The 16,213-nt window shown below is 34.7% G+C and overlaps 1 protein-coding gene across 6 annotated transcripts in view; it reads left to right on the top strand.

The window, feature by feature from the left end:
- Positions 1–16,213, top strand: part of col11a1a (collagen, type XI, alpha 1a) — an 88,833-nt gene that overhangs the window by 15,182 nt on the left and 57,438 nt on the right. The window contains exons 5-17 of one of the 6 annotated variants that reach the window (XM_034021985.3): positions 3,914–4,045; positions 6,280–6,453; positions 6,661–6,753; positions 9,163–9,588; positions 10,516–10,578; positions 10,933–10,974; positions 11,232–11,294; positions 13,142–13,216; positions 13,566–13,649; positions 14,228–14,284; positions 15,192–15,245; positions 15,523–15,576; positions 16,017–16,070. In XM_034021985.3, the coding sequence (XP_033877876.1) occupies positions 3,914–4,045; positions 6,280–6,453; positions 6,661–6,753; positions 9,163–9,588; positions 10,516–10,578; positions 10,933–10,974; positions 11,232–11,294; positions 13,142–13,216; positions 13,566–13,649; positions 14,228–14,284; positions 15,192–15,245; positions 15,523–15,576; positions 16,017–16,070 (1,371 nt within the window). Of the gene's footprint in view, positions 1–3,913; positions 4,046–5,905; positions 6,008–6,279; positions 6,454–6,660; positions 6,754–9,162; positions 9,589–10,515; positions 10,579–10,932; positions 10,975–11,231; positions 11,295–13,141; positions 13,217–13,565; positions 13,650–14,227; positions 14,285–15,191; positions 15,246–15,522; positions 15,577–16,016; positions 16,071–16,213 lie in introns of all 6 variants that reach the window. The other 5 variants (XM_034021994.3, XM_034022002.3, XM_034022009.3 and 2 more) reach the window with 5 other exon arrangements.

The following is a 16,213-nucleotide window of genomic DNA, read 5'->3' on the forward strand; positions in this document are numbered from 1 at the left end:
AAACATATGTTTTACATCTAGAGGTTAGAAATAGTAAGATGTGAACCAGAAGCAGTCAAATCATAAGTTATGCTCAGCAATGTGAAGGCAGTCAACTTAAGTAAAACTGAGTTAGCATTGGTAGCTGTATTTATTACTTTTTCATAGTTTTGCAAACAATACACTACAAATACACCTCTGTTCACAGGTCCTTATTGGCAGCAAGCAGGGTGGAGGTGAAAGTTCTACTTGTACTCAATAGACTACAAATGGCGGTGACTTGGAATTTGTTTAAAATGTAAATAATTGTTCACATCATAATGGCTCTATAAAAAAGCACTATTTTGCGCTTTGTTGATGGTAGGAGCATAACAATTTCTGCACAAATTATTACATACAGTACTTACGCTCGACTTTTTTACATGTATGTAGAGAATCGCTTATCCAATTGTGATAAAAACAGTTTTTTTATAAATTCTTTAGTTTTTGAAAGTATCACAATCGTGAAAGTAAAATTATTTTAACATCTTTCAGGCATTGTTCTTTTTGAAAAGCCTGCAGGCTTGTTTTTGGTTTCTTATATTTGGAAAATGTTATCTTTCAGCATTGAATTTAGTGTACCCTTCTAAATGCATATTTTTGTAATTATCCATAACTAAGTAAACAAAGATATACTCTTATGTCTTTCTGTCACTCCCAGTTTTCTCATAAATTAAGCAACAATAAATAAGAACTAGTTCCGAACAAGCTAACCATTTTTCTTTTTTTGAACTACAGTGCAATTATTGCTAAACTATGCTTAATCAATACAGCTGTAGACAATTTAGTTCAATAGATATTATAGAAGCTAGCAAATGTTCTAATGTTAAAATAATAATCTATGAATTGTATTGTATGTTTGTTTGTTTATTTCTCTGATTTGCCCCTGCACCTTTTAAACTATCTTTATATATCGCATAAAGATTGGGGTTTATTTATGTATCTATTTCTTACAAACTTCACTTTTTAGTGGGTATTTATGTCTGGTGTAGTGATAATCTTAAATTTTATGCAGGTTGCCAGGTCTGCATGTTCAAAAGCTTACATATAGGAAAAAGAAAAGTCATAAAAAAAATCTCTGTGAAAGATGTTAAAAATGTAAAAAAAAAAAAAAAAAAAAAAAACAGAAAAGAATTGAAATAAAATCCTCACGAAATATAAGTTAAAATTGTCTACATGATGTGAAAGTTCTGTCTGAGCTGTGCGCCAAATTTAAAAGGGGAGTCTCAGCATGAGATCAAAACAGACTGAGCGAGCGAGGCTACATTTGAAAAGTATTTCAACACAAGCTTGGCTGTGGCGTTCCCAGGAGCATTTACTGGCAAGATAAATGGTAAGCTCTTTGCCAGATCAGGAGATGGGAATGTTTCATTTACTTGCTGTTTTAGAAAAAATATACAAATTAACTAGTGAAAGTATGGGGGTTTAAACTCTACTGGACAACACGTGGATTTAACTCCACAATCACAAGCTAACATACAGGCTGCCTTAATTCACAAAACATTGAAAGTTTAATGTACACAGCTTGGAGAGATAGCAGCTTTACTAACCTGGTACTACAACACGTCTGGTTTGCCTCATAAAATACATGCTATCAAGCATAAGGTAGGAAACCCACTGAACTGTAACTGAACCAGATCTCGCTGGCCTCATGTTAACTTTGACTTGCATTTGAAAATAAACCATGATTGCATGGAAATGCTTTGTGGACTTTGTTTTGTTTAAAAATAAACTGGACGAAAAAAGAATATTAAGCTGGTTAAAGCAATCCGTGTGGTTACACTAGGACTGGAATTGTTCATCTGATGCTTGAATCTCACAGTTAGTTCTCGCGGTTACTTCTCTCCTAAACATGCGTTAGTACTTAACCAGTCAGAGTAGAACTATAAAGTATCAGCTGACTGTTCATAGCAAGGTTGGGGATTTGCTTAAGTTCGGTAGCCGTCGCAAAAAGGAAGTGGGGAGATATTAAACTCAAAACTGCTGATGGACTTTGTCTGCTTCTTTAGTCCATTTCAAAACACAAATCTGTTTGTTCTTCCCCAACTCACACACAAATCCACCGGAGCAGTATTAGCAGAGGAGACAGTTTGTTTGATGTATAGCTGAAGAAAGTGGGTTTCACAGCACCATTTTCTTTTTCTTTTTTTATTTCTTTCCTGGTGCCACACAATAGGATACAGCTCTCCAATTAAGCCTGTAAACCCAAATTACATCACACATGTTAAGCACACATATCACTTTAAAGCTGTTGCTTTATCATGCAAAGATAGACAGGTTGATGGTTTTTCCCTACATAAATATTTTATTCACACAGCCTACTTAAAAAAAAAAGGTCTTTTCATGCACAATACATATCATGGATATAATAAAATTCCTCTTTCCTTCCAGCTCAATATAAAGTTCATCATCAAGACCACTCTCTCTTTGGGAAATGCATTTTCTTAGATTAATTCCAATAAAGTACTGTTCTAATACTGAATTAAGTGTATGTGTTGTGTAATTTTGACACTATAAAAGACAGCAAGTGTATGTATGACAAATGATGTAATGCCTGTCTACATTATTCAGTCGTCATCTTAATCTTAGTAATTTACTAGAAGCTTTTCAAACTTGGCACACATAGTGTAATGCAGTTGCTGTTGTGCCAACACAAGATTTTATGGTCTAGTTTATATTTAAAACATTGCATACTTGAAGGCGATTTGCGACATGCAAATTACAAAACATACAAGGATTTCTTGGATATTTTATGATATGTAAACTGTATTAAAAAAAGTCTTTAAGGCTGTCTGCATACATGATTATGTATGTTAGTCAGGTTTTAGTCCAAATTAAGTTACTACACCACAAGTATAATAGCAAAAATATGTACTTCCATTTGAGAGTTTATGAGTTGTTTTAGTCTAGTTTACAGAAACAGCGTTTACCAAATCATTGAATTATACCACATTGTATTCAATTATACCACAATCTGAAAGGCAGCAGAGATGTATATGATTGCCTATTTTATAATACAGAAGGTAAATATAGATTAATGTTTTTGAATAGTTATATTCATTGGTTCTTTGATGATCGGTTCTTTTGTTTTTTTGTCAGCAGCCTGGTTCTCCGAATATTAAATGGTCACCATTCCTGTGACCTATATTGCCATGCAAAAAAACTACAATTCTTTAAATAAACACATGTATAATATAACATATGCATTTTAACAGAGCCCAGCTCCAATTCCCTTTCCCATAGGCAAAGACTTTGTTCAGTATGGTCTAGAAAAATATGTCCCTATTCCAGATGTTTGGGTTGAATGGATTATAGATTGTGTATATAGCAGTTCTATTGACATCTGAAACAGAACTGTGCTGTGAAATGGGGTTCCATACAGTGAAGTTACTATGTTTTATATTACCTATGGTTCTTTAAGTCACTGTTCTTATAAAAGTGGGCTGTAGAAATGGGTGAATTAGAGTGAAATAGGACTACTGTAAAGCATTCCGTTCTATAATTAGATCAATACAAAATAGCTCAATTTCTAGATGTTGGGCCATGTGTCATAAATCCCTACAAGTCTGGATTCATAAAATATTGCTTTTGAATGCTAGGTCAAATATATGGTTTGATTTTATGTTCATTAATTAACAAGGCTTTTGTGGATGTTTAGTTCCTTTTATATAGTATTTTGAGTGCTATCTGACACGAAATGCATTACAAATAGTGGAAATTGACTGACTTACTATAATTTAAGTGAAATATAATTCATTTTTATATTCCCCTAGATTATGACATCATTTGACAGAAGACTCCTTGGACACTGCACTAGTTCAAACTTCTGTTCAAAAGATTTGTTGTTTCTGGTGAAATAAAGATGACTTTACAGTTGGTCTGATTTCCTTTTTAGGGTGATATCCAGCAACTGCTTATTGTAGCGGATCCCAGAGCAGCTTATGACTACTGTGAACACTACAGCCCAGACTGTGAAACCTCTCACCCCAACGCTCCCCAAGCTCAGGAACCTCAAGTGGATGAACAGGTTGGTATACACAGAGTTCCACTTGAAGAGAAAAACAACTTGCATAAAAGGTGCTTTATTGTATCTTCCAAATCTGGCTGGAATGTGCCCCTTTATAGCGAGGTTGTTGTTTTTATTATGATTATTTATTATTTTAAAATGCAGTGTTAAGTTTGACTTGATCTAAAGATACTGTAAAATATGTATTTTTTTGCGAAACAATTAACCATAGCAACATATCACGAAGCATTTAACTGAGCTGTAGATTTTTTTTAAATCAATTATGTAGTCTGCCTTAGAAAATGATTTTTCCAGTGCTCTGTTGAAACTTTCCAGTGGTATTTTTTTCAACACTAAATAACTGATGAGATCACAATGGAAACATTCTCCTACCATAAAGACAGGTCTGATTTTCTTGTCGCTCGTGATTTATTCTGCTAATGACTTCTGCAGATTGTTCTTGCTGTAGAAGGAAATTCTAGATTTATACTCCACGGTAGTCCTACACAGCCAATATTACATGGATGACCAAAAACGTGTTTTTTTTTCAACAGTGTGAACAAAATAAGCAATAAAGCTAAGAAAAAAAAACAAAATAAACATTTTATTGTGCAAGCATGACATTTTATTTTTAATCATGGAAATTTAAATGGAAGTAAGTAATAGTCTTGTTAAATTTAACAACAGAAATCTAAAATGTGGTATGCAGCTAGTGTTCCACACATCAATCCATTTCATTTGCAAATGCCAAAATGATTCAGTTCTCAAAAATAAACTTGACCATAAGCAAGTATCATTTTGCTAAGAATGATTACTAGTTTTGGAAAATGGCCACAGAATTTCCCAATAAGTAGTGCATGATGTTATACAGAGCACCACCCCATGTCATACTTTTTTTTTTTTTGTTCCATCAGTAGTCGTTACTGTATTTCATTCATAGCTGTTACTATTCCCAGAATGCTTCTGGAATCACTTATGCAACAACATAAATGTGCTTACTGCTGTCTTATTTTCCTTCTGTACCACAGTTTTGTGGCTTATAGAAGATAGCCAAGTTTTTGCCTCATTTTTATTAGCTGAGCAGCTGCATTGGACTGACATGCATTGTCTTTGATGAATGCTTTGGTATCATTATCAGCCTGTTAACTGCACTCGGCACGCTGTTGTTAAACTGCTACAGCTTGTAAACTACACAGGATTCATTTCAACTCAGCTCTGAACCCAGCATCCGGGAAACAAAATGCAAATACTACTTCTTTTCATGTTCTTTTTTTTCCATCGCATTTTTTAAATGTGATAAGTGTTTATCAAATGACAGCATTTTAAGATTAGAAGTCACCGATGTAACTCTGTCACTCTCTTTTTTTTTTTGCCGGTGTGTGCAGTAATGGATTGCCTCTGATAGTTTACTGAATTCAGATGTGTTAGACATGTCTGCCTGGTCCACTGATGGAGCTGGGCTCTTATAGTGCAAAAGGTTTGATTGAAACAACCCTGAATGGCTTTCTGGCTGAGAGCAGAGAAATAAACCAAGTTAAATTAAGCTTTAAATGTATTTGGTATATATGATATCAAATATATATTTATATGTAAATAATATTTTTTAAAAATATATATTTATGTATAAATAATATTTAAAAAGATGTTCCAGCAGTTTCATTGAATAGAATGCTGACAAAAAAATCCTAAATTTGTCAATACATTATTCAATGAACATTAATCTTCATTTAAAGCTTTAAAGATGACACAAATATATCAAAATCTTTATGACTCTGACATATTTGTAGTACCTTTCATCGCTAAAGTTTTTTTCTAATGCAGCTCAGTTTGATTTGCTTTTGCTAACATTACTCTGCCTGGATTTTCCCTTTTGCAATCTAGTACACTACTGATGACTTAGTAGAATACGACTATGAATACAGTGAAGGAGAATATACTGAAAACGAGAGCCCCCCAACAGAAGAAGCAGTAACTCAACCAGAGGTAAAAATAAACCCTGGCCTGTTTGTCATGTGGTTCATCATGTGGCAGCATTTGTGTGGTCTCTCCATGTCACCTGTCCATCTGACTTGCTTCATGTCATTTTACACCTCTCCTCATCTGACAAAAATCAATAAATCGCAGTTCTCTTTCAGGTCAGGCGTTGTGTTCTCAACCCCCCTACAGTACCATTCTCCCTCCATGCTTCATTTTCCATTTCCCTTTCATCCTTATTCATGTTTTTTTTCCATTCCATCTTTCACCACATTTTTCAGAAAAAGAAACCAAATTCCTTCAGCAAAAAGAAGAAAGCGAAAAAACCCACTAAAACTAAGGACAAACCTCTAAAGTTCACTTCAAAAAAATCTGAAAAATTAGCAGCTAAGAAGAAGAAAGCGATGCCTGGTTACCAAGCAGCGGCACCAGCAAGAACATCAGTCAATCTAGGGGTAATGATAGACCAGACGATCAAGATCTTCTTGTGAGCGAGACTGGAAGATCTCTGATGATAGACATTACTGTCCCTAACCCCACTAGATACATACAACACTGGCTAATAGTAGAACCTAGCAAATAACATGATTCACTGGCTTGTTTTGCCCTTTCTGTTGGAACTGATTTTTTCCCTTTTGTCTTTCAATGTAATATGATTGTAGGTCAACAATGTCGATGAAACAGAAGAATACGAATACGGAACCGTGGAGAGTTATCAGACTCAAACTCCCGCTGCTTCAGCCGGGGAGAACGAGGTAAATATTTAAGAGCTGCTGGTCTTTAAAAGTGAGTTCAACTATTTTTGCTTCCATTAAGTCATTCCTTGAAGAACTCTAAGCCACAGGACGTATATGGTAGGAAGTGTTACCAGGCATATGTACAGTATATATTCAGTGGAGGTATCCTACGTTTATCTAGCTCGTCCCTCTTGAAGCCAAGTTCTGGTATCCAGAGAAACTTTTAATAATGGGTAAGGTAAGGTTGTATCATTTAATATTTAGCTTATTGTGTTTTTCCTTGGAAAAAGGTAGTTTTTGTAAATAATGCACCAGTGAATTCTGGTTAATTCAAATACACACAACTCACACTCTTTTTGGAGATGTTTTTATTATTAAACTTACACAATTGATCCATTTGTCATGTTAATAGGTGCAATTGCAATATTTGTCCACAAGATGGCATACTCAAAGAACATTTTACTAATTTATGTAGTTAAACTACAACATTGCAGGTTGCCCTTTTCACGATATATATATATATATATATATATATATATATATATATATATATATATATATATATATATATACTTCTTCCAGTTTCAGTCTTATATTTTTATTGTTATTATTCCAGACTCAAAGGTAATTTTATATATATAAAAAAGATGCAGTTTTATGTTCTAATGCATGTATTTGGTAAACTGTTTTACAATACTCATTTTATGATCTACTAGTGGTTGAAATGATAACCTTTGTGAAATGTTGCTCTTAATGTTAGGGCTTTAACAGAACAAGCGTACATACATGCACAATAGAAGGCCCCATATACTATGTGGGAGTTTATTCAGAGAACTACTGTTGATGCTGCAGCCTTACCCATGATTAAAATACAATATGATACAGAAACACATCAATAAACAATTGGCAGAGCTCATTAGAAGACTAACTTTGCTTTTTAGTTAACACATGGAGCTACTTATAAACACATCATATTGTGCTTTCATTGAAATCCATTACAATAAACGCTTAATTAGAACTAAAAATAAACTTAGTATTAAATTAGGAGAATGTTTTGACGGGACAGAGAGACACTGACTTCTCGTTGAAATATTGATCTGATTTTGAAGGGTTCCTGCTTCACTTTGTGTAAGTAGCGCACAGATGCATTGTAACATTTCAGTTGTTCATCTAGATGCTGCTGATTTGATACCAGGACTGTTGGCCAATCAGATGCCTTCAGTCTCTGTTTCTTGTTCTGCTGTCCACACAATTTTGATGCATGGCATAAAAGGTCGAAACCTCGGAAAGTCTGAAATTTAAGAGAACGGCTGAGGTGTTGCACTTCATGAAGTCTAATTCAGTTAGGCAGGAAACTTATGTGCAGATATGTGCAGTACCTAGAATTTATGCAGCACTATGGATTTAGATTGATTTGACAAATATGGTATGAGCTTATAATTTTTTCATGATTTCTTTTTTTGTTTTGTTGTTATAATAAATGTTGAAGCAATACTCAATAACTGGATTTTTAACAATACAGTATTACACAAAAAAGGATATACTGGATAAAGGCGAATTAATATTATAGCATTTTCCCAAGCCAATTAAAAATCCAGGAATGGGTACTGTTTACTCATTTATTTTCCTCTCAGCTATAATTAATACAACAGCTTGATGCCATAATGTTGGGTAAAGTATTCTATTAGTAGGTTGTGAGCATCTACATGTCCACTATGGAATTCTAAACCCTACATTATAATATATACTGCTTTTGAAAGAAAAACAAAAAAGGAGCCAAAGCATATATATATATATATATATATATATATATATATATATATATATATATATATATATATACATATATATATATATATATATATATGCTTTGGCTCCTTTTTATATATTTTATATATATATATATATATATTTATATATATATTAATTAGACTGTAATTGCATATGAAGGTCTCTGTTCACAGAACTATAAGGACTGTTTTAATATTTTTTTTTTGATAAGGATTGTTTCTTTTTTATTAAGTTTGTAGTTTATGAAACCCCTGTTTTAAAGAGGGATTATTCAATTTTTGAAGAATGGTTTCTATAGACTCTTCAAAAACAGTGCTTAAAAACATTCCTAAAACAGTCCTTAATGTTTTGTGAATGGGGCCCATAGTTACATAGTAGTAACGTAAAACATTTATGTTTTGTAAATTGTTACTACACATGTAATTACAATGCAATAATTGTCAACAAATATGTTACTATCAAAATGCCACAACAAAAAGTATAGCGTTTTTTTTTTTTTTTCTTTATCGCCTTTGGCTCTTTTAGTAACAGAGCCGTGCAGTAGGATTAGTATGTGCTTCAACTGCTTGACTAACAATTAACAATCATATTCTTCCCATTACGCAACCCTCTGATGCTTTACCTGGAAATAATAAGGCTGTCGAAGAAGAATTTATTGATGAATATATAACTGGAGAGGATTATGGTGTGGAGGAAAAATTCACTGAGGAAGCCGCGGAAACTGTGGAAACCAAGGAAACGGTGGGAATAGTGGAAACCGTTGCAACTGGGGAAACAGTGGAAACCGTGGCAACTGGGGAAACAGTGGAAACCGGGGCAGCTGGGGAAACAGTGGAAACCAGGGCAGCTGGGGAAACTGTGGATCAAGGAGCCAACGAATATGACTTCAAGGAATATGATGTTAAGGAACATGATCTTAAGGAGTATGATCTTAATGAGTATGACCTTAATAATTATGATAAAAAAGAATATGGGGAGTATGACTATAAAGAGGAAATACCAACAACAGAGGAGGAGTTTGGGCCAGGTGTTCCAGCTGAGACTGATGTGACAGAGAGTAAAGTAAGTTCAATCCCAAGTCTGCATGCCCAAGGGTTAATGTTTGCATAGAACCGCAAAAGAACATGAATCTGACATGGGCTATGGGTTTAGCGAGTCTTCTTGAGTATTGTTAGATATGTGTGTCATGTTTGGTCTTGCCTGAATATCTCCACTATGTATGTTGCATTTTACTAGGCGTTTGAGTGAATGACAAATAGCAACATGGAAAGACAAGTAGCAGAAATGTTGAAGATTTGTGAGATTTCATATATAACCGGAGAGCGAAAGGTTGACAGATTTACTGCAAAGGCATCTGATTCCAGAACTTGGAAATGCAATTTTTCCAAATGGGCAGATGATTTTAAAAATAAATAAAAAGTAATGTGCCCCAATGTTTGAATACAGTGTATTATGTGTATTATGTTTAATATTGCTGCTGAAATAATTGGGCATGAAAGATGAGGGCCTGGCATCTGCCCACAGAAGTACGTTCTCAGTACGGGCACAAGCCTCTTGAGAGTACCTCTTGGCTTTCGCCTCACTTAACTGCCAAGATGCCTTTAGCACTGGCCTGACTAAAACCCTCTGCGGTGACGAGTCACTAGCTTTAGAAACGATGGCTGCAAATCCTTATGAATGCCAGTGCATAGCTTGAATTCATTTGAATTTATTAGGAACTTGATGTATAATGGTTATGAATACAACTCACATAAAGAGTTTATCAGATATTATACATATACAGTAATATTCCACTCCGAATTTCTCAAGACAAAGCAAAAGACAATGATTTTGTACATTTATATCTGTGCTATGTCTGTGTCTGTACATTATATATAGCGAGAGAGAGAGAGCGAGAGAGAGAGAGAGAGAGAGAGAGAGAGAGAAGGGGGGGGGGGGATGTTTTGGATGAGGAAACTGCACATTAGCTATTTAAATTTGTGTTTGTAGGTAAATGGCCAAGGGTTTTTTGGGGAGAAGGGAGACAAAGGTGAACCAGCAGTTATTGAACCTGTAAGTATAAAGTTATATTATTAACCTAATTACCCACTTTATTCACTCAGACATACATATCTTCTGGAAGAAATATGGCGAGATCTACTACTTTTAACTACATTTGGCCTAGTTTTCTGCATTTTTATAAAGGAGATATTAATCTGTTTAAAGTTAGTGTTTTTATTCTTCTAGGTGACAAAATGATGGTAATTCTGACATTTTAACAATACTATGGGCCTTATTTAATAACACTACACCTTATATAAACGTCTTTTTTTCCTTCAAAGTAAGTGAATTAGATTGTCATACTATTCAGTGATTTATGACTTATTATAAACACTGCTCTCTCTTTTTTTTATTTTTTTTTTCCAGGGAATGCTTATAGAAGGCCCCTCAGGACCAGAAGGCCCCGCCGTAAGTATTACCTTCTTTAGAATAAAAAACAAAGCTGCTGACTTTTGTACTCGTTCTGTGTAAATACTAGTTCGAATTCACGTTTTAAAAAAGGAAGTTCACAAGGAGAAGTATAATGTCTGTAACTTTAAAAAGTTCAAAGTTATTAAAGTTATTAAACATTAAGCATTCCTGAGTTCTGACCACGACTGTTCTAACAGTGTATGAATTTAAACACATTCTTGTAGCATTTCAAGTGTGTACTTCATTTCTTTCAGGGTCTTCCAGGTCCTTCAGGTCTACAAGGCCCTCCTGGTCCTCCCGGGGATCCCGGTGACAGGGTAAGACTGTTCTGTGCCATTTAATAAAGTGAAGTTAAAAGACAGGTAATTGTTAAAAGACATACAATTTGACTTAATGTCATCCATTCAGTGACTGTCTTTACACACATACATTATTGCCAGGAAACTGTAGTCAACGGGAATAAAAATGTACACTAACAACAGTATTTAGTTAAACTGCACTGTAACTGCAATAAGGACTTTATAATGTTGATCTTAAGGTAACTTCCAGTGAACCCCCCCCTGTTTAAACTTCACTGTTTAACTGCATGTGTGAATAATCACAAGGCGCTCTACTATATCTCTGAAAAGGGCATTTTGACAACAGTATTTAAGCAATACCTTGCTGAATGTAAATCAGCTTTAAGGCACAAATGCATCACGTTTAGGCTACTTTATTACATCTATTCTTTAACTTGAATTGTTATCAGCTACATCCTATAACACAGTCAGACTTGTTGGGCAAATCTGTGGGAAGTGAGAGATATAGTACACGTATTGTAATCTAACTAGCCAATGACAGGGTTACAATTATTTAGAGGAACTCACTTACCTGATGGCTTGCATTCCTGAAAAGAAAAGATACATTCATCTTGACACGAAGGACAGGAATTTAGCGGGTCCCTGAAATGTTTGAATTTGATGGACAGTGAAAAGCAGAGTGAGTGCTACTGCAAGCTGGGAAGTTGTTTGTTTTTCTTAGCTGCAGCATTGCATTCTTCTCTTAAAAATCAGCACTTTTAGACATTCCTTCTGTGGCCAACTGAAATAAACCAGGGCTGTAATTCAGTCTTTAAATTAATATGCGTTTTCTAAAAATATTAAATATTCAGAGGTTATGAAAATAATAATAATAATATTAATAATACAAATAATAATTGCATTCACTGAAGTAGCCAGATGCAAAACAAATTAGCAAACTTAAACTATATAGCAATAATAGCATTTTACTTTTACATGCATACAAACATACGTACATACAGACATACATTCATACGATAAAACATTTTATCATTTATATAAGCCCCTATTTTCTTTTTAAGTAATTTATATACAGAGGGAGATTTTTAAATAGGTGTTGTAATTTGTACTCATTTACATGTTTGTATTTCTCTTTTCTAAATTCAACTGTTTTGCATACTACCAACTAACGATAAATAGTAAACAGGTTTATTCAATAAAAGTACTGCCAACTTGGCAGCAGACTGTTTATCTTGGATTTCACATTGTGGGTTTTTATTGAATCACATTACAAGATATACATGCCTTGCATGCTGGGGATGTTTATTTACCTGTCTGGTTAACTGACCTATCTATGAAAGAGGAATGGCTCATTTATTTGACTCTACCAAAGCAGCCTGGCTTCTCCAAAGATAACATCCGCCAGTGTATTTTGATTCTACAATGTTCAGCTAACAAGTATATTTCAGGGGGGGCCCCTTCAAAGTAACTATTTTCCTGGGGGGAATAAAATGTAATCAGTGGATCAAATGCATTATTTATTTGTATTTAATTGTCAAATTTAATTAGCTTAATGTACTCTATTGCATAAACTTTTTCATCTAAATGTTTTTTAATTTCCCAGGAAAAAATCTAATAAAATGAATAAGGTTGTTGAGATTTTGGATGAAAATAAATAAATAAATAAACTAATAAGACATGTCATAAACCCCTAAATTAAAACACTGCCGCAGGCTGTAGAGATCTTCAGCATTGTTCTAATAAATATATTAACAGGTTCCAAGCCCGAATGAAATGTGGTTGTCTGTGTTCCTCTTCCTCTGACATGCCTTGTCCTGCTTGCAGTCAGTCTTTTTTCAACAGGATGTGTTTCCTCTCTCTAACAGGGCCCTGCAGGACGTGCTGGTCTCCCAGGTGCTGATGGGTTGCCTGGGCCCCCAGGTACCATGCTCATGCTGCCAGTAAGCTGCTCACATTTATTCCTTCACTTTTCTTGCAGTGCACCTAATGTCAAAACACTGGTAAAAAATAACAGTGACCACACTTTATTAAGTGACAGTTTGTGTGAATAATGATTCTTCCAATGTGCACAATAACCCCAAATTAAGGAGTATTTTATAGGAATTTATTCACAAATACTTAAATATTGAATACGGCTAATTTTCAACTGTTGCCATTAAAGTATGTGTTTAACTAGGGATATACAATAATAATCTTAGGGATCTGATGTAACAAACTTGCCTGGCCCAACCAAAGCAGATGCAACACTGTACTGTGTAAAATTTTCATAACCTCCCTCCCCTCTTCCAGTTCCGTTTTGGTGGAGATGGAGAGAAAGGACCAGTTGTCTCAGCCCAGGAAGCGCAGGCCCAGGCTATTCTCTCTCAAGCCAGGGTAAGTGCCATCTAACAAAGGGGACCACAAACCATATGGTCCTACCCTTTACACAGCCGCTACGTGTACATTGTGTACATCAATCTTGATCATAGTCTAAACTGTGTACTCAGTTGTGTAGACATGTTGACTGTTTGGTCAGTTGTTGCCTTCTTTGTGGCTAATAAAAAATGCCACAGGGGCTAGCGAATGGTGTTGACATGACTAACTTAGCATACAGTTTACACTAGACCTGGAAATACTGCTATATCATTGTATGCATTTAGGCAACTGCTGATTTGCAAGTGACAAGATTGGTTTCTTGTTGGTTACTTACTCAGCTGGTTTACAGCCACTAGATACATTTAATAGCAGAGAATTGTAGTGATATACTATCCATTTTAACAATATAGTTAACATACTTTTACAGAGACATAATGGCTTTATAGCCAGAATTGGCATATGTTAAAGCAGCCTCACCAGCTGAAGACCAACAAAACAAGCAGATCTGACCAGTCTAAATTCAGAATTGAAATCTCAGTGGTGTTGTGTACTGATGCGTGATCTAATTCTAGATGATTTTTTTTTTTTTTTTTCAGCTTGCTATGAGAGGTCCAACAGGTCCAATGGGTCTCACTGGAAGGTCTGGTCCTGTGGTAAGTTTCCAGTAACCTTTCCCACGATGATGTGGAAGGCAAGTTTGTTTACATTAGGCTACACAGATTTAGACTGTGTCATAACCAAAGCTAATAGAGAGTATGGCATTGATTGAGCAACTTAAATAACTTATCATTTACCTATGCTTAGGAATCAATAGAGGTGATTAGAACCGTTCATAATTCTGTTCAAAATTCTGCAAAACATATGGTGATACAAGGTTGATAGAAGAAATATGGCAAACAACCATATCCCTTAATAAAACAGCAAGCATGCATATTTGCTAATGGTTCCTGTAGTTTGCCATATTTCTTGTATCAACCTATTATGGTCGTATATTTAGTCACCCATTTTAGTAACTGTAAATCTGAGAAGGAGAAGAAGAAGAAGAAGAAGAAGAAGAAGAAGAAGAAGAAGAAGAAGAAGAAGAAGAAGAAGAAGATATATATATATATATATTCCAATGAATGACTATGCCAACCCTTTAATATCATACAATGCAACATATATAAAAGCATATGTCAGACTGTGAGTAATAAAGAAAGAAAGAAAGAAAGAAACAAAGAAACAAAGAAACAAAGAAACAAAGAAAGAAAATACATTCAGGTCAAGTAATCATTACTGTTAATAGAAAGAGGTAATTGAGTATCCATTGTATAAATTATATCTCTTATAGTGACTTACATAAGGAGGCACTAAAGCACTAAAGCACATTATCAGGTCATTTTCATCAACATGTTTTTTTTGTTTCTGCTCAGCAGCACCACCTTTTATTTTGTTTTCTATAATGTGATTGCATTTTACTAGTACTAAAACACTCAATTTCTTAGTGACTGAAGTTTTGTTACTGGTATTTCCTATTTCTATTTCCTTTCATTTATGTATGTATACATTTCTCTTGTGCAGGGTGTCCCTGGGTCAGCAGGACTTAAAGGTGATGGTGGTGATCCAGGTCCTCAGGTAAAGATACAACTTTGTCTCTTTTAAAAAAAAAATGTCAGTCAAACGTACTGACTATTAACAGAACCACTATGCAAAGCACTCTTACAGTGGAGAAAGAAATCTCCCTGCTGTGTGAATGCAGCAGCAGTTTGTACAATGTGTAATTCAATTAATGAATAATGTTATCTCATTTGCACATCTTTCAAATTAATCTATAAAGACTTCATTCGAAAGATGTGCAAATAAGAACCATCACATGTAATATAATTCTGACGGTTTGGTTTCTGTGTCTTAGGGTCCTCGTGGTTCTCAAGGTCCTCCTGGTCCTTCTGGCAAATCTGGCAAAAGGGTAAGTTCCTGACTATTCTGTGCCGATATCTACATATCACATGAGAAAGTACAATATATATTAGCAGACCAATAAGTACACCAAGAACTTATATTATAGTAAGTTTATGAATATGAATTATGAATATAAATAACACAGGATTGTCCTTAAAATAGTCCTTAAAGCAGTTAAGAGGCTGATAATGATACCAAAGCATTCATCAAAGATAATGCATGTCAGTCCAATGCAGCTGCTCAGCTAATAAAAAATCTCATGAGGCAAAAACTTGGCTATCTTCTATAAGCCACAAAATCAACCACCAGACAACTAGCAATAAGCTCTTGCAACCCCTGGTAAAGCATACTGTACAATACAACATTTTATGGACCCTTGTGCACACAGGAGGTTAAAGCCCCATGTTGTGGCTGACATGATTTTAAATGAACCTGTTCACTTTTAAGGGCCGATCAGGTGCTGATGGTGCCAGAGGAATGCCAGGGGAACCAGGAACAAAGGTGCGTTCTCAGCTAAATTATCATTTTTTGTGTGTGTGTTTTCAAAGCGTTAGATAAGTTGACTTGAAATTTGATATTTTAAGATTAGTACCTGTGAATTTCATGAAGAAAGCTGAGTTAATCAGTGCACAATAACATGATGA

Source organism: Acipenser ruthenus, chromosome 10 (genome assembly GCF_902713425.1).
Source record: "Acipenser ruthenus chromosome 10, fAciRut3.2 maternal haplotype, whole genome shotgun sequence".
Lineage (NCBI taxonomy): Eukaryota > Metazoa > Chordata > Actinopteri > Acipenseriformes > Acipenseridae > Acipenser > Acipenser ruthenus.